The 21,421-nt window shown below is 38.1% G+C and overlaps 2 protein-coding genes across 3 annotated transcripts in view; both read right to left on the reverse strand.

Moving 5' to 3' along the window:
- PSMD6 (proteasome 26S subunit, non-ATPase 6) overlaps positions 1 to 21,421 on the reverse strand; it is a 1,096,682-nt gene that overhangs the window by 636,116 nt on the left and 439,145 nt on the right. The gene's annotated exons all lie outside the window — the stretch shown is intronic.
- Positions 1 to 21,421, reverse strand: part of ADAMTS9 (ADAM metallopeptidase with thrombospondin type 1 motif 9) — a 174,319-nt gene that overhangs the window by 135,656 nt on the left and 17,242 nt on the right. Inside the window, exons 4-9 of one of the 2 annotated variants that reach the window (XM_050781195.1) lie at positions 8,755 to 9,044; positions 6,087 to 6,170; positions 5,870 to 5,985; positions 4,717 to 4,757; positions 4,503 to 4,608; positions 1,142 to 1,288 (exon numbers count right to left, since the gene is read on the reverse strand). In XM_050781195.1, the coding sequence (XP_050637152.1) occupies positions 1,142 to 1,288; positions 4,503 to 4,608; positions 4,717 to 4,757; positions 5,870 to 5,985; positions 6,087 to 6,170; positions 8,755 to 9,044 (784 nt within the window). The remainder of the gene's footprint in view (positions 1 to 1,141; positions 1,289 to 4,502; positions 4,609 to 4,716; positions 4,758 to 5,869; positions 5,986 to 6,086; positions 6,171 to 8,754; positions 9,045 to 21,421) is intronic. The other variant, XM_050781196.1, reaches the window with a different exon arrangement.

Here is a 21,421-nt window from a genome sequence, read left to right on the forward strand (position 1 = left end):
TACTTTTTAACATGTGCTTTATTCTTTACAGCCAAGATTAAATCCAGATGCTGAAGTTACATTTTTGCTCTTTACTTTGTAGAACCACACACAATGAATACAACATAGCCAGTAGGAAATATACATCTGCTACAATGTTTGATCACACTTCACAGCAATTATCTGTTTGTGTTTGACTATCTTTCCCAATAGACTGTAAGCTTCTTAAGGGCAAAGATAGTGTCTTTTTCATCCAAGCACAGGGCCCTGTCCATGACAACAGGTGCTTAGTAAATGTTTGTTGAAGGGATGCATAAGCAAATCAATGACTCATAGAAAGAAAACACTTTACACCATCTGGTTAAAAAGAAAAACAGCAACCCTCCGGTTCTTTCCGTTTTCAGCAAACACCTCTCCTGGAAAATTCACACCCGTTGAGTTCTGATTAATAAAGCCTCCTCTTCCCTGTGGTTGCAGAAATATACACCCAGTGACTCTGGGACAATCACTTAACCTTTCATACTTCTGAGAGAGAAGAGCAATAAATCTGTGACACAGGGGCATTGTATAATGTAATTGGATCTTTGAGCAGCCTAGCAGGAAGCTTAAAAAACAAAACAAGAAAAGAAAGAAAATGGGAAAAAAGAGAAAAGGGGGAGGGAAGAGGGGGAGAGGAAGAGTGAGGCAGAGAGAGAAGGTCCTCAATTCAACAGTGTGGGAGCTACTAAAATTTCCACTCATCCACAGACTCTGCTTTGAGATCATCTCACTACCCCACCCCTTTTCAGGCCAAAATTACTAAATTAGAAGTGCATAAATACTTGCGGCCTTCATCAAGAAATCAGATTCATAGTCCCTCTCCCCATGTCTGAACAAATCTCAAAACTTTACCCAAAATGAAGCAACATTTCCACATCCTCTTTAAGATTCCAACCTTTTCTTTAGCTCAGTCTGTAATCTTCTAAACTCTGGCAAGGATATGAACTACACAGATGTCAGAGAGTATTTTGTTTGTTTGTTTGTTTGTTTTGCCTTCTCCAAGGAGTGTCAACAAAAATAACAGAAAAGGAATGTTTGACTTTGTATTGTCTTTCCCACAATTCATTCACTACATGTAGACCAGGCACTAGAAGTTTGTGCTAAAAGAATGTTCAAGTCTTACTCTAAAAACTCAGTGATATATTTTCGACTACACTTTGACCACATCCAGGGGTTGGTGTAGAAGTTCAGTGTTGGAGCCATGACATGCTGGGGACTCTTAACTCCTTCTTCTTTACATTTGTTGTTGTCATCATGAGGCATGTTAAACCTAAAGCCAATGAGACAATGATGAGAATGTCAATAAATAACAAGGGATCATGCTGTTCTAATTGCTTCAGGAATGCATCTATCTAAGAGAAAAAAATTTAACTGCATTTTGGATAAGAACCTGAACTCTGGTAAGTAGAACAAAATGTAAGACAATTCGAGATAGACTGTAGATTAAAATATAATTCTCACCCAACTTAATACGAAGTGTAAATGCATAAAATGCATTTAAAAAGATGTGGGTTGGCCCATGTATTTGGTTTAAGTGTACTTTTTGGAATTGCAGAGGCTCTGAATATGCTGTAGTTGGTGCTAGAATACAGTAGTTGGAATTCCTAATAAGCTGTTAAAGGGCAATTTATAGAGTCAAGAATTTGGCAACTTATGATAATGTGAATATAAAGAGTCAGGGAAGTGTCAAAAACTGAAGCCAAGAGCTTTCTAATAAGAGGCTCACTACGGGTCTTGGCATCTTCCCTTTTTTGGATCAGGGTGACAAATTATATACCTGTGTAGGTATATCATTCTAAAGGCATGCAAAGTTTGTGCACAATAAAACCCATGAAAGGTAGTGGTATGCATGGAAACCAGAGGCATGCCAATTCTACTGGCGTAACTCAGAGATGGCAAACAGTTTCATGCTTCATGCCAACACCAATTGATTGGTACTGGCTTCCTGAAAAGCCAGGCACAAAAGGATTCTTAAATTAATCCAGGTTCCGCCTGTGAGAAGGCTGTGAAGGACTGCCAACATCCTTATGGGCCTGGAAGGGAATGCAGCAGCATGAACACATACTTGCCATTCTTGGCTTAGCCAGAAGGAGTGGAAAAAAGTAGGAAGTATTTCCTAAATCCAGAAACACCAATTCTGTGACCCACATGCCATTCTCAGCTCAGGCAATTATCCACTGGGTGACAACCTCAGAAGGGTCACCTTCCCTCTGTCTGGATGACTATCCCCAATCACAAAATTGACGCATGTAATTAATTTAGCATTGAGGGAGAAATTCCCTTCACTAGTTCATCTTGATTACAGAAATAAGTGAGTCAGACAGAAGCATGTAGATTTGCATCATATAAAAGTTGGAATAAAAGCCTATGGAGTCTATTCCATTAATTTATCACATTTTCCCTTTTTCTTTAAAGTTTATGTCTCTTAATACTCACCAACAGAGACAGAAAAACTTGATCTTAGTTGAATTTAGAAATAGTTCTGAAAACGTGAGACTCTTATGCTTAAGAATCTATTTTCTTAAAAGAATAAATGCCTTGGTTTCCAGTTCCCTGATGCATAATCAATGTAATACCTGCATCAACAAACTTAAAACAAGCAAGGCATTCAAATCTTAGCAGTTTCTCTATAGTGGTGTTTATTTCCCATCCCCAGATGATGTTTATTCCCCACTCTCACAATTACTTGATACAGTCAAGTTTATTTCAGCATGTAAATAAGCTGAAAATTTATTTTCATTCAAATGTTACTCACATTTGCTCACTGAAGGAGTTAAATAGTAATAAATACTTATTGGACACGTACGAACAACAATAACCATGACTTTTCAGTATTCACAACACACCAGAAAATGTGCTAAATGCTTGAGATGCTTTATTTCATTTAATCACTTATTTTACCCAATGAATAGTACAGGTTGAGCATTCCTAATCTCAAAACCCCAAATCCAAAATCCTCCAAAATCCAAAACTTTTTGAGTGCCAACATGACACCAGTGGAAAATTCCACACATAAATGTGTAACACAAACTTTGTTTAATGCATAAAATTATTTAAAATATCATATACAATTACCTCTAGGCTATGTGCATAAGGTATATACAAAACATAAATTTCTTGCTTAAACTTGAGTCCCATCCCCAAGATATCTCATTATGTATATGAAAATATTGCAAAAATCTGAGACAATCCAAAATCCAAAACATTTCTGGTCCCAAGCATTTTGGATAAGGAATTCTACATCTGTACTGTTATTATCTGCATTTTGCAGATGAGAAAACTGAGCCATAGAGAGCTTTAATTACTTGATCAAATCCCACAGCCACTAAGCTGGGGAAGCTGGAATGGGAATTCTCTTCAAGGCTTCCCTGAGTTTCACAAAGGTGCTTCAGAAAACACAAGGATAGAGAAGATGTTGACTAAGCAGGTTGGGCCTGCCACAAATGCTTAATGGAAAGCCATACCTCTTTTATGTTCTAAATAGGGGGCATTTGACTATATTTCCTCGGAGAAAAGAAAAGGGGTGTGCTCTTAAAATACATTTGAAGGGTACTAGTTTAAAAATATACCTGTTATCGATTGAGCTAAATTGGAGACACCTGTGTATATATCCATCTTGTTCTGTGCCTCATACACTACACTGCACATAGAGGACCTTAAATGTATGAATGAAAAGCTTGTTTTATAAATGATGTTAGCTCTAAGTAAAGTTATCATCTGCCACACAAATTGATCTGCAGCTATATTAATAATATCTTTTCAGAAAATTATTTCAAAATAGATAGTATAAGTAATTTAATCATCCTAGAAAGAAAATAATGCAGATCAAAACTCAGAATAATTTCTAGTAAATTTGCAGTGTTTTGCCCCATGTTCTAACCATGCTCTATTTCTAAAAAGCAAAAGGGAAAAGCCATTTCATAATAGCCACTTAGTGATCATAATTAGGAAATGATTCCTTCTTTCTATCTTTGTTCATTCTCTTTCCTGAAAAAAGGGATATTACTGTTCCCAGATGCTAAATATCAGAATTAGAACTGTGTATAACTAGAATCAGGAATGGTCTGGCTTTGTAAAAATCTTGGGGGCCACAGTAATGGTGGGGGACCCTCCTGGACAAAGGTGTTAAATCAGGAAAGTTCTCTAGGCTAATATAACCTCTGCTTCAGTAGAAGGAATGGAAAGACCCCATTTCTCCAGTTCCCAGTAGGAAAGGAGACTATTAGACCTTATGTATTGAACTTGAGCAGTTAAACCAAAGATACACACAAGCTATGGCTGAAGAGAGTGCACTGCATTTACTCAACTATCGGAAGTCAAAGTCATTTCACCCAATTAGGTTCAAAGCTCTTCCACCCTGCAAACTCTACTATGACTCGGGAAGTGTCTTACACACTTGAAAGTCAAGTAAATGCTCACTGACGCGAAGGAATAAAAGGTTTAGGTCACTCTGAATTAAATGAAATTACTGAAAGGAAACTCACACATGACCCAGCTCATGGGCAATCGTAAAAGCTGTACTCAATCCACTATCTTCACTAATAGAACAGCTTCTGTAGGGATCACAAATGGTTCCCAGTTCAGCCAGGCCTATTAGAAGGAAAAACAACAAGGTTTACTCTAAAAAGCAACTGTGGCTTGAAATAAAAACATGCAGTAAACTGTTTTAGCCATAGAAGATACGCACAGAGAACTCACCTAAGGTATCACATTTGTCGTGAGCTCTGCAGATATCCTGTCTGAAAGCAAAGCAGACTTAGGCCTTGATGACATCAAAGAGTAAGTGTCAATATAAGTAAATACTTTAGGGTTGTCTAGGCATTCACAACAGCACACACTTTGGGGTGGGGGTTACAAAAAGTAAATTCATAAGACCAGAGTTTCAAAACTGAAAAAATTTTGGAATTGTTGATTTAAGAATTATAAACTACTACATTAAGAAGTCTTTTTCTGTGGTCAGGGTGGTCACAGAGCAGTAAAAAATCTCTCCAACCAGGATTTTCCCAATACCCTGGTTTCTAGTTTTGTAAAGACTCTTTGAGAACATTCCTGAGAAGGTGCAAGATACCTTTTACTTTCATTTAAGAGGACATGCTCGGAGTTATACCTGATGTAAATGACGAGTTGATGGGTGCTGACGAGTTGATGGGTGCAGCACACCAACATGGCACACGTATACATATGTAACAAACCTGCACATTGTGCACATGTACCCTAGAACCTAAAGTATAATAAAAAAAAAAAAAAGAGGACATGCTCAGGACCACAATAGAGACGGCAGGAGGTGGGAGGCACAATTAAGCCAGCATGCCTCTGTGTTGCTACAGTGTTTTAACATTTTGAGATAGTAGCTACCATAGAAAAATTGGGAGGTTTCACAGTTTAAAAAAATTCATTTTTCTGGCTTTTGCAAAATCACAAAAGCTGGCAACACTGAACTCATATACTACATGGCAATGCCAGGTCCATCTGAATAGCAGCTGCCCTTGCCTGTTATATAAGGCATTCATTTTCAGGTCTGCCTAACACATTTATTCCTCACTTGGCATCTATAAGTTAGTGGTTCTCAACCAAGGTGATTCTGCCCTTCCCACGGAGGGCAGTGGCAATGTCTGGAGACATTGCTGGTTGTCACAACTGAGGGGAGGGAGTGCTCCTGATACGTAGTGAGCAGAGGCCAGGGATGCTGCTAAACATCTTGCAATGCACAGAAAGAATTATCCAGCCCAAAATGTCAACAGTGCCTAAGCTGAGAAACCCTCCACCAGCAGCTGACTATCAGGAATGCGTGACTACATCCCATCAACTTGACCTGAGACTGAAAGATCTGAGGAATAAGAAATCCATATACCTTGTTAAGAGAACAGCAGTATCATGATGGATTCCACCTGGACTGTTCTTCGAATGCTGCCACTGGCAAAAGTTTTTTAATGTTGTCTGAGCATTAAAAGATATGGAAGGCCCATCCTAAATACAGAGAAGAATTATGGTTAATCTGTTGTACCAGTACCAATTAGATATGCCATTTCGGATACAGATAGAAGAAAAAAGAAAAAAAACTTTATTACCTGTTCATTATGAATCACAATTAAGTTCACAATAACAATATTAATTAAATTTCCAATACTTGGGTCTTTATAGATAGAGGCTACCTGCAACCGAGATAAATTTTTCAAAGTTAATTGTGAACTCCGTGTAAGCAATAAGCAAGTCACGTCTTACGTTGGGCTCCACCTCTTTTTTACGTTTCTTGCAACATATGCATTTTGTGGTTGTGAATTTTTCATTCACTCAACAATCCTTTTTGTAAAGTCTCTTCGTAAAATTCATAGATCACAGTTTTAGGTAACAGTGAATTCAAACAAGTTTAAATTCCTCTGAAATTGCATTGCCACGTGACTTAACAGTTCTCTGTACCAGAACACTGGATATTAATTTTCCATTAAGCTCTTTCTTCTCTTCTGAAGTCCTAGATTGCCACCTTATAGAATCTCACATTGGGTGCATGTTAGCCAACACTGCTGTTCTTTAATGTTTACCACCAATTTGTGTCCTTGACAACCTTGTTAACCTGGTGGGGTTTTTATTTTTGTAGTATTATAATTAATTATAGGAGCTAACATTTACTAAATGCTTGAGAACTGGCTGAAAACTACATACACACATGCATTTAGTCTCTATACAGCAAAACTCTGGTCTGGGTACTATTAAAATCTCTGTTCAACAAATGAGGAAACTAAGTCACTCAGAGAAATTAAGTCACTTGTCTGAGGCAACACACTGGTGAGTAGCAGAGCCAGAACTCTCAACCTAGGGCAGTTTGACCCAAAGTCCATGTTCATAATAAAAATTCTTATGAGAGATCTGAAATTAAGAAGTGAAAATGAGGTTATGCATATGTGCAGGGCCAGATTAGATGTTCCCTTCCCTCCTGGGCATGAGAGGGCTGGGGTATCTGGGACTGAGCAGCATGTGGGGGCGAGAGGGGCATGAAGGCCAGGCGGGGTTGACAGAGGGCAGAGGGGAATGGGTCACAGCAGTGAACAAAAAGGCAAGGAGTACCACAGCCCACATGGGGGGAAGAAGAAACCCTAAAGCTATGCCCAAACAGGATTGCTTTTCATATCCATCTGGGGGATTTATTAAAAATAAGTTTTAGTTCAGGTAAATTAGGGCTCATCCATTGAAAGAAAAGTTATGCTACAGCTGAAAAGGAGTAAGAAGAGGTCTATATGGGCTTTTCTGGAACCATCTCGAATCGTTCAATAAAATAGCAATGTGTAATACAGTATGCGAAAATGCCTCCTGTTTGAAAAGAAGTTGTATATGCAAACGTGTTTGCATAAGAAATACCTAGAGTTGCACTGCCCAACAGTGGCCACTCATCACATGTGGCTAGTGAGTACTGGTATGTGGCTAGCTCAAATTGGGTTATACTGAGAATGTAAAACACTGGATTTTGAAGGCTTAGTATTAAAAAAAGTAAAATACCTCAATAATTTTTAAAATAATATTTGATATAAAATATATTGCTAAAATTAATTTTACCTGTTTATATTTTACTTTTTTTTTGAGACAGGGTCTCACTCTGTTGCCAAGGCTGATGCGCAGTGGCACAATCAAGGCTCACTGCAGCCTCCTGGGCTCAAGAGATTCTCTCACCTCAGCTCCCAAGGACCTCAGCCTACTATATATGAGCCAGGTATATGCCACCACACCTGGCTAATTTTTTTTTTTTTTTTTTTTATAGAGACCAGGTCTTGCTATAATGCCCAGGCTGGTCTTAAACTCCAAGCCCCAAGAGATTGTTCCACCTCAGCCTCCTAAAATGTTGGGATTACAGGCATGAGTGACTGTACCTGGCCATTTTCTTAAAAACTTTTTTTCTTAATGTGGCTACTTGAAAATTTAAAATTAGGAAAAAAAACTTTTTGAAAAATTTAAATACATTTGAAATTAAATATGTGGTTTGCATTATATTTCTATTGGGCAGTGCTTGTTAGAAACATGTAAGAAAACTTTCAACAGTGGCTGCCTCTGGGAAGGGGCCTGGCAGTCTGCATAGAGAATGGTACTTATTTTTTAACAATAGTCTTCGTTCTGTCTGATTTTTAAAAAATCATGCAAATGTATTGTGGTTTTAATTCAAAATGGGAGTAGAAAAATAGAATGAAAGCCTCCTAGGTGTCACTCCCCAGGCTACTTAATTAGAATCCCGGGGAAGAGGCTATTTTTAGAAGTTCCACAGGTGACTATGGTTCACAACCAGCCTCCCTAAGAATTACTGAATATCCACAACTGGCTGTGCAAAGTTCCTAAGTGAGGCAAAAAGCACTGGTTTTGGGAACTAGACAAGCTAAAGGTCACAGGCAGTGTCCAAGTGATTTATTAAATTTACCTGACCATGGGCAAGTGACCTAACTCCTCTGAGACTCAGTTTTCTTATCTATAAAATGGGCATGATTGATAATCTCACCCGGCAGGGTTGCCAGGATTCAAAATTATACCTTTTAAGTAAGAAGCACATTGTCTAACGCAGAATAAATACTCCATATTGATAACCACTGTTGTCAGTTTAAAAAGGCAACCAACAAATAATCTTATGTTCTGTTCAGTCACTTCCCTGAATGGCTGAAATGCCAGTTCTGAATGGTTCTCCAAAGCACCGAGTGGAAACCCATTCCCCAAAGGCACATTTAGAGACCTCATAAATCACCTTCGTTTGAATGTACTTACAATTGACATTAAAGTTAAAATATAGTGTTGAAGGTTTTCTCCGTGGTATGAAACCATTCTGTTGTCTGCCACCACCAAGACTTCTACAAACCGTGGATAGGATAAAAAACGTTTTGTCCTTCTGTGGGTCCTCTTTTCTGTTGTGTTGTCCGTCTTATTACCATAGGCAGAAAATGCCTCTGTTGCTAAGCCGCTGTTTAATGCTGCCACGTCATCAGCCAGGTTAATCCTTTCTCCCCATTTTCTTGCTCTGGTTTTCTTCTTGTCTTTACTGTGCCTATTTTTGTGTTCTGTAACAAATCAGATGGTATGCATTACATTTCAAGCCACAGCTATTGTATATTAAGAATTTAATTTGACACATTTTAAATTGATGCCTCTGTGGTCAGATTACATACAAAAACAAGTCCTGCATACCGTGGACTCTATAGATGCACCTCAATCTGTACTCCCACCTAAGTGACTAAGGATTTGAGGTTTGCTTCCCTGGGAAGCTGTCACACTTGCTCACTTATGGTATTAGAAAATCAGGCCTGAGCTTGAGGGAAACAAGGCATGTGATTCTTATTCTTTTCATTTGGTAACAAAAGCCTTGCTGAGACTGATTCAAGGAATCCCACTCTTGCCAAAGGTATAGTAAGGGCCAATATGTAGCTACAGAGCTCTAAAAAACTTAAATGGAGGCTGGGCGCAGTGGCTCATGCCTGTAATCCCAGTACTTTGGGGGGGGGTCAAGGCAGTTGAATCTCATGAGGCCAGGAGTTTGAGACTAGACTGGTCAACGTGGTAAAACCCTGTCTCTAACAAAAATACAAAAATTAGCCAGGCATAGTGGTGCACGTCTATAATCCCAGCTACTTAGGAGGCTGAGGCACGAGAAGTGCTTGAACCTGGGAGGCAGAGCCTGCAGTGAGCTTAGATCACGTTACTGCACTCCAGCCTGGGTGAGACAAAGGGAGACTCTGTCTCAAAAAAAAAAAAAAAAAAAAAAAAAAAAAAGTTCCATATATACCACTGATGCTATTCAATTAGTTCTAATACAAAGAGGTCTGAGAGGTGGACAGGCTAACAGACGATACAAAGGAACTGTAGAAAATGCACAACCAGGTATTTTATTACCTTATTAGATCATTTCAGTACTTAAAATATAAGAATAGAATCACAGCAATTCAATGTCTCTGAATTTTTAATTAACTTACTCCAGGGCTCTGTTAAGGAAATAAACTCTGAGAGTCTGGGCAGGCAGCTGGGACCATGATTTATAATGTCAGATTAGCTCTACTGATTTCCAACTCATGCCTAGGCCTCTTCTTGGGTTCTCCACAGTCTTGCTACTCAAAGCAGGGTCCGTGGACCAGCAAAATTGACAACAACTAGAAGCTTGTTAAAAAGCAGATTCTTTGGCCCCACCCCAGGCTTGAATCTACGCTTAACTAGATCCCCAGGTGACTGATATTAACACTGACATTTTGAGAATCACTAGTTTCCAACTTGGCTTGAAGTTTATATTGCTGATGAAAATACTGAATTTTTGCATCATCAACTATGCAATAAACAGAATAAGCATTAAAATGCCTGCCAAAATACACTTTGAGTAAAAACAGAATTTAATCAGTTAACTTGACAATCAGATCATAAATGTGCTTTAATGCTTTAATGCCACCAGCTTGTGGTCTAAAATAGGCAACAGAATTCTAAAATGAAGAAGTATGCTTACCTAACCATAAGGGATAGAATTTGTCACATCAATACCAAAGGTAAAAATAAAAATTAAAAACAGTTAGATTGTAAGTGATTTCATATTTGAAAGGACTAAATATTTGACCATTATAACCAACTGCTAAGAAAATCAGTTTAGGCCAGGATGTGCATTTTACCCAAGTTGAGTGTTTTAGTCATTCTTAAAATACAGTGGTCCCCCCCTTTTTCATGGTTTCGGTTCCCTTGGTTTCAGTTACCTGCAGTCACCTCAGTCCTAAAATATTAAATGGAAAATTCCAGAAATAAACAATTCATAACCTTTAAATTGCACACCATTCTGAGCAGTGTGATGGACTCTGGCACCATCCTGCCCCATCCTGCCTGGGGTTGGAAATCATCCTTTAGGCTAGCTATCTATCCTGTATACACGCCCCACCTAGTCACCTAGTAGCCATTCCGGTGATCAGATTGACTGTCAAGGTATTGCAGTGCTGTGTTTAAGGAATCCTTATTTTACTTAATGATGGCCTCACAGTGCAAGAGTAGTGATGCTGGTAATTTGGATTAAGACAAAGAGAAGCTGTAAAGTGCTAGCTTTAAGTGAAAAGGTGAAAACTCTCAACTTAATAAGGAAAGAAAAAAAAAAAAACAACTCTGCATGCCGAGGTTGTTAAAGTCTATGGTAAGAACAGATCTTCCCTCTGTAAAATTACGAAGAATGAAAAGAAACTGGTGTTAGTTTTGCTGTCGCACCTCAAACTGCAAAAGTTACGGATACAGTGCACAATCAGTTTATTTAAGATGGAGAGGCATTAAATTTGTGGTTGGAAGACAGGAACAGAAACTTTCTGGCCAATGGCAATCACGTTTGGTACTATCTGTGGTTTTAGGCATCCACTGGTGGTCTTGGAACATATCCCCCAAGGATAAGGGAGGACTACTATAGTAAAATCTGTCCAAACTGTCAAACAAGTTATATGCAGTCCAGTTATAGATAACATCACTAGCGTAAAACCTGGTACATAAGATGTAACATTACATTCTTCTTCTTCTAGTTTTTCTTTCAAGAACACTCATATATGTATACCAATGCCAATGGCTATTGCATGTCTACCAACTGGCATTGGTATACATATATGAGTTTTCAGTATATGCATACCAAGGCCAAATCAATTGTTAAATCATCAAATGAATATAGACGAGATATTAATTACACACCTATTATGTACCAGGCATTGAATTAGGCTCTTTTACGTATGCTATCTTACTCCCTTCAAAGTGAGAAAATTACCTCTATTTTTCTGATGAGGAAAATAAGTCTCAAAGAAATTAGCAACGTATTCAAAGTCACATTGCAGGAAGTGGAGGTACAAGGAATCAGTCGTAGATTTGCTCAATTCCCTAAACCGTGCTCTATGAGGTGAGCTTTCTCAACAGCTACAGTTTGAAATGAGCTCATGATATGGTGAACAGCTCCCAAAATAAATATGAGTTGAGAAAAAGACAGTGCCTGGTGGATATTTTCACGAAGATTTTTGTTTTTTACAACAGGTGTATGGAAGCTATGTTGAAAATTAAATTTTTTAATACATTAAGAAAGTATGTCACTTACACTGGGAAAAATAATCCTTGCTTAATGTCTTCTGTAATTATTATAATTTGATTTATTATAGTAAGTAAAGTGTTAGACATTTTAGAAGATTTAAAGTCTCTATTGGTTTTCTATTTCTCATTTGTTGATTTCTGCTCTAATCTCGATTTCTTTTCTTTTGCTTGCTTTAGTTTTAACTTGCTCTTTTCTTTCTGTTGTCTTAAAGTAGAAGGTTAGGTTATTGATTTGAGACCTTCTTTCTTCACAGAAGTATTTACAACTATAAATTTTCTTCTAAGCCCTGCTTTAGCAGCATCCCATGTTTTGGTATATTGAGTCTTCATTTTCATTCATCTCAAAAAATTTTCTGATTTCTCCTTTGAATCATTGTTCATTTAGAAGGGTGCTGTTTAATTTACACATTTGCGCTTCTCATTTTTTGTCTGTAATTGATTTCTAATTTTGTTACATTGTGATCAGCAAAGATGTTTTGTATTACTTTTATCCTTTTAAATGTATTGAAATCTGTTTTATGTTCTTGTATCCGGTGTGTGCTGGAGAATGTTTCATGTTCACTTCAGAATACTCTGCTGTTTGTGGGGTAACGTGTCCTATAGATATCTGTTAGTAGTTGGTTTATAGTGTTGGGCAACTTTTCTACTTCCTTGTCAATCTTCTGCCTGGCTGCTCTATCCATTATTGAAAGTGGGGTGCTGAAGTTTCCAATTATTGTTGCTGAATTGTCTATTTCTCCTTCCATTTCTGGTCAGTTTTTGCTTCATGTATTTTGGTGTTCCGTTATCAGGTGCATACATGCTTATAATTATTATATCTTCCTGATACATTGACTTTTTTATCATTATAAAACACTTTGATGGACTTTATTCTACCAGGAAAGTGAAAGAAGCCAGTCACAAAAGACCACACATCAAAGGACTCCAGTCATAGGAAATGTCTAAAACCGGGAAATCTACAGAGACAGAAAGTAGAGTAGTACAAGTTGGGCATCCCTAATCTGAAAACTCCAAATCCAAAATACTCCAAAATTCAAAACTTTTAAATGCTGACATGACACCACCAAGTGAAAAATTCCACACATAAGTATTTAACACAAACTTTATTTCATGCACACAATTAATAAAACTGTTGAATAAAATTGCCTTCAGCCTATGTGTACGAGGTGTATATGAAAGATATGTGATTAGACTGGGGTCCTATGCTCAAGATGTCTCACTCTGTGTAGTATATGCAAGCTTTCTAAAATCCAAAAAATCCAAAATCTGAAAGACTTCTAGTCTGAAGTATTTTGGATAGAGATGGAGTGGGGAGATGGAAGTGTGGTTAGCTAAGAAGTACAGATTCTTTCCTCAAGTGATAAAAATATCCTAAAATTGACTGAAATGATGATTATACATATCTGTGGATTACCAAAAAATCATCAAATCGTATAGTTTAAATGGGTGAATAGTACGTATGAGACTTATACTTCAATAAAGCTGTTTAAAAAAGAGAAACTATATCACTAAGTTTGTGAAAAGTAAATAATCCTTATTTAATGTTTTCTGTAAATATTACAATTTTATTTATTGGATTTACTTGGAGAAAACTACTGAGTGAGAACAGCACTCAGGAAATGTTGTATGGAATTCTTTTTTTTTTTTTTTTGACCACTAAGGGGAAAAACAAATGTACTATCAGAATCATCAGAGGGGACTTGGGCACAAGAAAACCTGCAGATGAATCAAGGCCATAATTGGAAACAAAGTATACTTATAAATATAATCAAAGAAATGAAGGCATTAATCAGAAAAAGGCTACAATCTCTACTAGCAAACAACTCATGTAATTGTAATATTTCTAGAGGATATTTCACCCACAAGTAATCTGTGTATCAAAGAAATAATTCAGCATACTTTAGATGGCATGAAAATGCAAACCCCAAATTATTTCTTCAGGATCAAAAGCAATTTCTTCTAAAACAGAATGTTCTTCAGTCTTTTATCAATCTGACCTTTTCTCCTAATGAGTTAGAATCATATTTATTGACCTAATTAGTCCAACTGATTTCTATCACATTAACCATTTTAGCAAGCAACTTTGAATTTCTCATTAAAAATAGCATTAAAAATAGACACTATATCTTATATACCCACTCAACTCTCTTGCTTCTGAATAGAATTGTAATAACAGAATAGTTTTCACCCACAGAGTACACACTGTTAGGATAAACAGAAAGTCATCCACATTTCTCTTTTGTGAGCTTTTAGTATAATGCTAAAGGAGGAATAGAGGCTCGTGTTTCAGGAATTTGCAAAGTCACTTTGCTTACAGTTTAATCAGAATAGGCTACATAATAAAATTTCACTGCCCTGGAAAGCACTGTAAAAATGGTCTGTGTATTCTTGCTCTTCTTTTTTTCCTCATATATAGTTTTACATTTATGATAACTTTTCAATAATAGTTTAAGATTATTTGTATAAAGTACAATTTTCAAAGTATGAAGATCAATAGTTTTCAGGATATTCGCAGAGTTCCACAATCAAGGCCACCATCTAACCTTAGAATAATTTCATATTCCCAAGGAGAAATCCCATACCTCATAGCAGTCATTACATTCTCCCCTTTCCTCAGCCCCTGGCAATCACTAACCTATATTGTTGTATTTACGAATTTGCCTATTCTGACATGTCATTTAAGTAGAGTCATACAATATGTGGCCTTCTGTGACTGGCTTCTTTCACTTAGCACAATGTTTTCAAGTTTCTTCTATGTTGTAGCATGCATCAGTATTCCATTACTTGTTACTGTTAAATATTCCACTGTATAGATATACCACATAATGTTTATCCATTCATCAGTTGGTGGACATTTGGGTGGACATTCAACCCAACTGAATAAGAACATTGCTGCTATGAACATTCATGTACAGGGTTTTGGGTGAATATATTTTTGTTTTTGTTGTATATATACATAGCAGTAGAGTTGCCAGGTCATACGGTAACTCTACGTATAACATTTTGAGGAACTGCCAAATTGTTTTCCAAAGTGGCTACACCATTTTCCTGCTTCCTCTTGAAGTTCAAATAAGACACCTGGAAACAGGACATCATTTTTTCATGTTTCTTCTTCTTTGAGGATTCCTCGAAAGTTAATCATGTTTACTTAATTAAATAGCTTAATGAAAAACTTGGCCTAGCTCAAATCCTAAAATAGCATATTGATGCCTCCAATTAGTAAGTGCATGTTTGCATTAGAAGAAAAGTGTAATACTTAGCAATCTGAATCCTCATATATGCATGTAAATAATTTTAGACGTTTAAAAAAGCTCTAACTGGCAAGTGTATGTTTCCTATCACCACATTATAGGTATTACAGTTCTAACATTTTATTACAAGGACATGAGTTAATATCGGCTTTTGCAACTACTTTGGCGTTGATGCTCACAAAAGGGAAGTAGTCATGCTTACACTGCCACAAACAGCCAATGTTTGAAGAACTCATGCAGCGAAGGAAGGGCAGCCTGATTTAAGTCCTATTTGACCTTGGGCAAACAACTGACACCTGCTTATAACATGGAGTTAAAAACAGTACTTATTTCATAGAGTGGCTTTGAGGAATAATTGGAGATCATGCATGCAAAGTGCTAGCACAGTGCCTAGTGCATAGGAAGGAATGAATAAATATCGTTACCATATTTTTCTATTTTTTTTTTTTTTGCCAGTCATAAAGTCATAAAGTGAGTTAGAAGTAAAAGGAACCATTTAAGGTAGAGAGACTAAGTGTGCTTAAAAACAATTTTCTGGCTTACAATAACAATTTCAAAGACATGAGCTGTATACTCCTAGTGGGGAAAATCAGCACAGAGTGTGCCTGATTGCATTTCTGACATCCAGCTTTATGATACCGTGAAAAGAGGAGGAACTACAAGACCAGAAGTGCTGAGGGCTCGTCTTCACCCTACTATCCCATCTGAAGGATCTTTTCTGAGTCACTTCTCTGGGCCTCAGTTTCCTGACCTTTAAATGGGTGTATAAATACTTGCTTCCATCTTACGGCTATTTTGAGAATTAAATAAGAAATCATATAGAGAATTTCTCATAAATTGTAAGTTAAATTTTAAAAAAATTCACTCCTTGAACATCGATTTTGTGCCAAGTACTGGGCTAGATAAGTTGAAATAAACAACAGCAATGACAAAACAAGAATAAAACGTGGGTCCAATCTTTTTAAAAAAATGATTATAAAAATTTAAGATGGTATACTTATTTTTAAAAAATCTCACAGCGAAAAACTTTTAACATCTGCTGATTTATTGGTAAAAATGTTTTAAATGAGCTTCATTTCACATTTTAATACAATAAAATGCACAGTATGTTACTAAATAACTGGGATTATTTCAGCAAATACCAGCCAGGCCTTGTTATTCAGTGGTTAACTCACTGAAGTGTTTCCCACCAAATGGGGTTGGGCCTAGGAGATCTGAATGTTAACATTAACAGTTGGGAAGTTAATTATTGCTCTCTATTTTGTAAGGTTTATCAAAATTTAACTGAATTTCCTGCAGGCGCTGGGCTACCTTGTGACTTCACACAGCACAGGACCAAAGGGAGGATTCAGGAGCAAGGCGAGACCCCTTTCTGTTCCACCCAAGCTTGACAGAGAGAAGCAAATCTGCACAGGAATCATCTGTGGTTTTCCACTTGGATTCTGGAGCCAGGCCAACCCTGGTTCCCATTCCTGCCCTAAAGCTATTCTAGTTGCCCTTTGTTGTGTCATTTCCTGCTTTAAAGCCTCAGTTTCCTTATCTGTAAAATGATGATAGTAACAGCATACTGCAAAGAGTAACTGTGGAGATTGAAAGAGATAATACATAAAATGCCCTTAAAGCAGGGCATGGCACAGAAGACGGGTCCATTACACATTTAATGTAATAATAATTATTAGTGGTATTGTTTTACTTGAAGAATGCGAAACATCTGCTCTTTATAAATTAGGATATTGACATTCTCAAACAAAACAATTCTGTTTTAGAAAGAATATTTTATGGGGCACAGTGGCTCCTCGTGTAATCCCAGAAATTTAGGAGGCGAAGGCAGGAGGAATGCTTGAGGCCAGGAGTTCAAGACCAGCATGGGCAACATAGGGAGACCCTATCTCTACAAAAATCAACAAAGCAAACAACAGTGTGAGCTGTTTTTTTCTTTTTGTTTGTTTTATTATTATTTTTTAAGTGATGTGCCCAGTGTCAAGTAGCGCCACATGCACAGTGCTGACAGTAAATAAATACAAAGAGTGATAGCAGAAGGGATTGTGGCTAAGACTCATTTTGGGCTGGCCTGAACCTTTATAAACAATGTTTCCATGAGAGTGGTTTATGGAACATTAGTCCCATAAGATAGTTTCAAAAACAAATCAATTAACTTTGCAAAACACTTAACACAGCTTGCACATCTGGAACTTTCTCCATGCATATTAGCATTTTAAGAGCCCTGAGAAGTCTTGCAGGAAAGAAACCAGTTTACATTTGTTGAATCGCATGATTGCCAAACTTACAGGATCTTTGCCAAGTTAAGAGGCAAGTGATGGGGACAGCACCATCACTGGCACTATAACAAAACGCAGGTGGGATGTGTGGATGGGCTTCCCTCTCAGGGAGAGAAGGGTGTGCGAGTGGAAGGCAACAACTGAGAAGCTTCTTGGCTTTCAAGGAGCAGTGGTGGGCAGTGGGAGGTGTCTGAGGGTCCCCTCACTACCTTTTAAGGGGGTGGGTGTCTTCAGCTACCTGGGGAGTTAAATTTGCTGACTTGGGCTTGAGATTTGGGTACACTAGCCCCAAAAGCCCTTCTGTGTCCTTTTCATTCTCCATTCTATAACTCCTTCAACTAAGTGTGATAACAACAATGACTACAGGCCATAATCATACTGGCCAACGTTTGTTGAGTGCTTTTCTCTGTGTCAGGGACTCTTTTTTTTAATTATACTTTAAGTTCTAGGGTACATATGCACAACGTGCAGGTTTGTTACATATGTATACATGAGCCATGTTGGTGTGCTGCGCCCATTAACTTGTCATTTACATTAGGTATATCTCCTAATGCTATCCCTCCCCTCTCCCCCACTCCCCACAATAGGACCCTGTGTGTGATGTTCCCCTTCCTGTGTCCGAGTGGGAGATCTCATCGTTCAATTCCCACCTATGAGTGAGAACATGTGGTATTTGGTTTTCTGTTCTTGCGATAGTTTGCTGAGAATGATGGTTTCCAAAAGAGGACACAAACAAATGGAAGCTACCATGCTCATGGATAGGAAGAATCAATATTGTGACAACGGCCATACTGCCCAACGTGATTTATAGATTCAATGCCATCCCCATTAAGCTACCAATGACTTTCTTCACAGAATTGGAAAAAACTGCTTTAAAGTTCATATGGAAAAAAAAAGACCCCGCATTGTCAGGCACTCTTCTAAGCACTTGATTATTCCTCAAAGCAACCCGATAAGGTAGGAACTATTACCTTCATTTCATAAATGAGGAAACTGAGGGACACTTGAAATAACTTGTGAAAATACTTAAAGTATCTATTTGAAGTGGTATAAGATGCTGAACATCCTAGGGCCTGTATTTTACTAAGAGACATTTAGTTTTGCTATCAATATCCTGCGAAGTACTATTTGGGAAATGTTGGTTTCGACTCACTCTGTCTCTTAGCAGTAGTGGGAGAGTGATCTTTCTGCCTGGCAGGGTGCCAGCTGCCCACAGCCACCCTGTCCTGGCTGCAGCTCGCTTGCCATGGCCGCTTCTCAGGCTGCTTTGTGCCACGGCTTGGCATCTCCCAGGCTTGCACTCTCCAGTAGAAATAAAATGCAAGCCACACGTGGAAGTTAAGAATTTCTAGTAGCCACATTTTTTTAACGTCAAAAGGAACAGATTAAATTAATTTTAATAATAGATTCTATTGAACCCAATTATGCAAAATATTATTTCAACATGTGACACTAGCCACATCTCAAGGGCCTCCTGGTGACCGTATAGGATGATGCATTCTAGGCAGGAAGTGTTTGCAGAGTGGATACAGGAGACAGCGTGTTGTGGGAGATAAGAGTGTGAGCTCAGGAATCAGAGAGACCTGTGTGTAAATCCCAGCTGCTCTGCATTCAATCTTTGTGACCTCTGGTGAGTCACTTCAGCCCTCTGTGCCTCAGTTTCCTCATCTGTGAAAAGGGGATAATGACAGTTCGTGCCTAATAGGGCAGTAGGGAGGGTGAAATGACTTAGTCTACATAAAGTGTTAGAACGGGGCCTGGTGAGTAGGAAGTACTCTGGAGGCACGGGCTGTGCTAACTCTCATTACTTAGAATGAGCAGCAGGTTAAGGCTGCTGGAATGAAGTGGCTCCCAGGCCTGCTGCTGGGATCTGCCTGCTATCTGACATTTCACTGCAGCTTGTGGGTGGCCCTGATGCTGAATGTGGTGCCTGTGGTGGGTCTAGGTATCATTCTCATATCAGAGATTAAAGCGCAGTTGGGCTGGAGCTCTTTGAAAAGGCATGTAAGCAACTCGTAGGGAGTGTATCTCCCACATTCTTTTGATACACAGGTCTTCTAGTTTATAGGCACTGAGGACTGGTTTATAGGGCCTGCAACTGAAACCCTTTCTCGTCCCAATGTCCATGTTCCATGACCATGGAAGTGAGTGACCACAGGGGCATGCTGTACTCCAGTGACCAGTGGACCTCACTGGTCTTCCTCCCCAGCCACAGGCCACCTTCCCCAATACCCTGGTCCAGCTCAGAAAAGGCTTGATGGGTTTATTTATTTTAAAATCATATTTGGTTGCTGTATACTCAGCTTTCGATGTGACAACTTAATCCCTTAAATGAATTGAAACCTTTCTATCTTTATCAGCTTGAGACAACTTCTTGAACAGTCTCACCAGTTCATTCTTAATTATTCCCACACTTAAAATAAATACAATGGCACTTCCCGAAGCTCATTTGAGTCATACTTTTGATCCCCTTTCCAGGCACCATCTGCAGCTTTTCCTTGTGTTACAGCCTGGAAAGAACACAGGACTGGGAAGTAAGAAGCCTGTATTCAATTTTGCCATTCGTTCTAGCTCCAATATTAGGAGTCCCTTCGAAGTTCTGGGCCTTGATCCTCTTATCCATAAAGAGAAGGCCTGGAATAGAAGTTCTCGCTAAAGTTTCCCCCAGTATTAAAAATTTATGAATTCTTGTATTTTATAAGATAAAAGTGAATGATGATTAAAAATGAAGTCCTCAGTTTCCAAAGGGGCAAAACCCAACAGAGATTCCCTCTGAGCCACTGTCACTCTCAGAAAGGGTATGGATGAAACAGTCAGCAGGGTGGCAGGGAAGAAGAAGACAGAATAACTCCAAAAGAGAGAGACCAACACAAAAGAAGTGGACTTTTGCTGATGTTAAATTATATTAAGGGGAGTACAGTCTACACATCTCCATTACTCATTGGGAAAATTTTATTTCGGACCTGCTGAAACAGATAATAGTTTCTGAAAAACCACTTCTATTTTCTCTAATCTGACGTGTTACAATGAAATAACATCAAATGTGAGAATTACGAAACTGGCTTGAAAGAAACAAAAAAGTATACAATCAAAGATATCTCTGGAAAAGCATTTAAATTGTCCACAAAGCACAGGATGGAAACTTTCAGGATTTATGGAGTTACATCTTCTATCCCTCTTCAGCAGCAGGGCATGTGGTCGTAAGGGCTGAATCTCATACTATTAACACCAAACTATTTTACCTCTGTCTCCGTCTCATTGTCCCTCTGACTCTCTCTTTCTCTCGAGCTGTCTGCATGCACATACACACATGTAACATACATGCAAAACAACACAGTTGCATTCTTACCTATGAAGAGGCTCCTCTGGACCTGTTTTCACCCATGAGCTAAGACAACACATTGCCATCACAAAGTATACTGGTTGGACATGGAGAGTTGTGTTTCTGGATACAGAAGAGCAATAAAAATAGCAACTGCCTCTTCTCTTGGCCTAGACCATGGCTTTGAATAATAAATCCTAAATAAGCCTCTCCTATTCCATTTTTTGGACAAGCTCTATACTGCATGCTCCACTACACTTTCTTGCTATGTAGTTCTGGGACTGCATGAAATCTATGGTGCATGAAGTACTGGCAATAAAATAAAGAAGCTGTGTATGAAATAAGCATTTACAAATTAAGAGACTTTTTGAAAGACAAGCCACAATCTGGGAGACAATATTTGCAAACTATATCTGACAAAGGACTTATATACAGAATAAAGAACTTTCAGACTTCAGTAATAAGAAAACAAATATTCTAAGTTTTAAAAAATTGCTGAAAGATTTGAA

Source organism: Macaca thibetana, chromosome 2 (genome assembly GCF_024542745.1).
Source record: "Macaca thibetana thibetana isolate TM-01 chromosome 2, ASM2454274v1, whole genome shotgun sequence".
Taxonomy (NCBI): Eukaryota; Metazoa; Chordata; class Mammalia; order Primates; family Cercopithecidae; genus Macaca; species Macaca thibetana.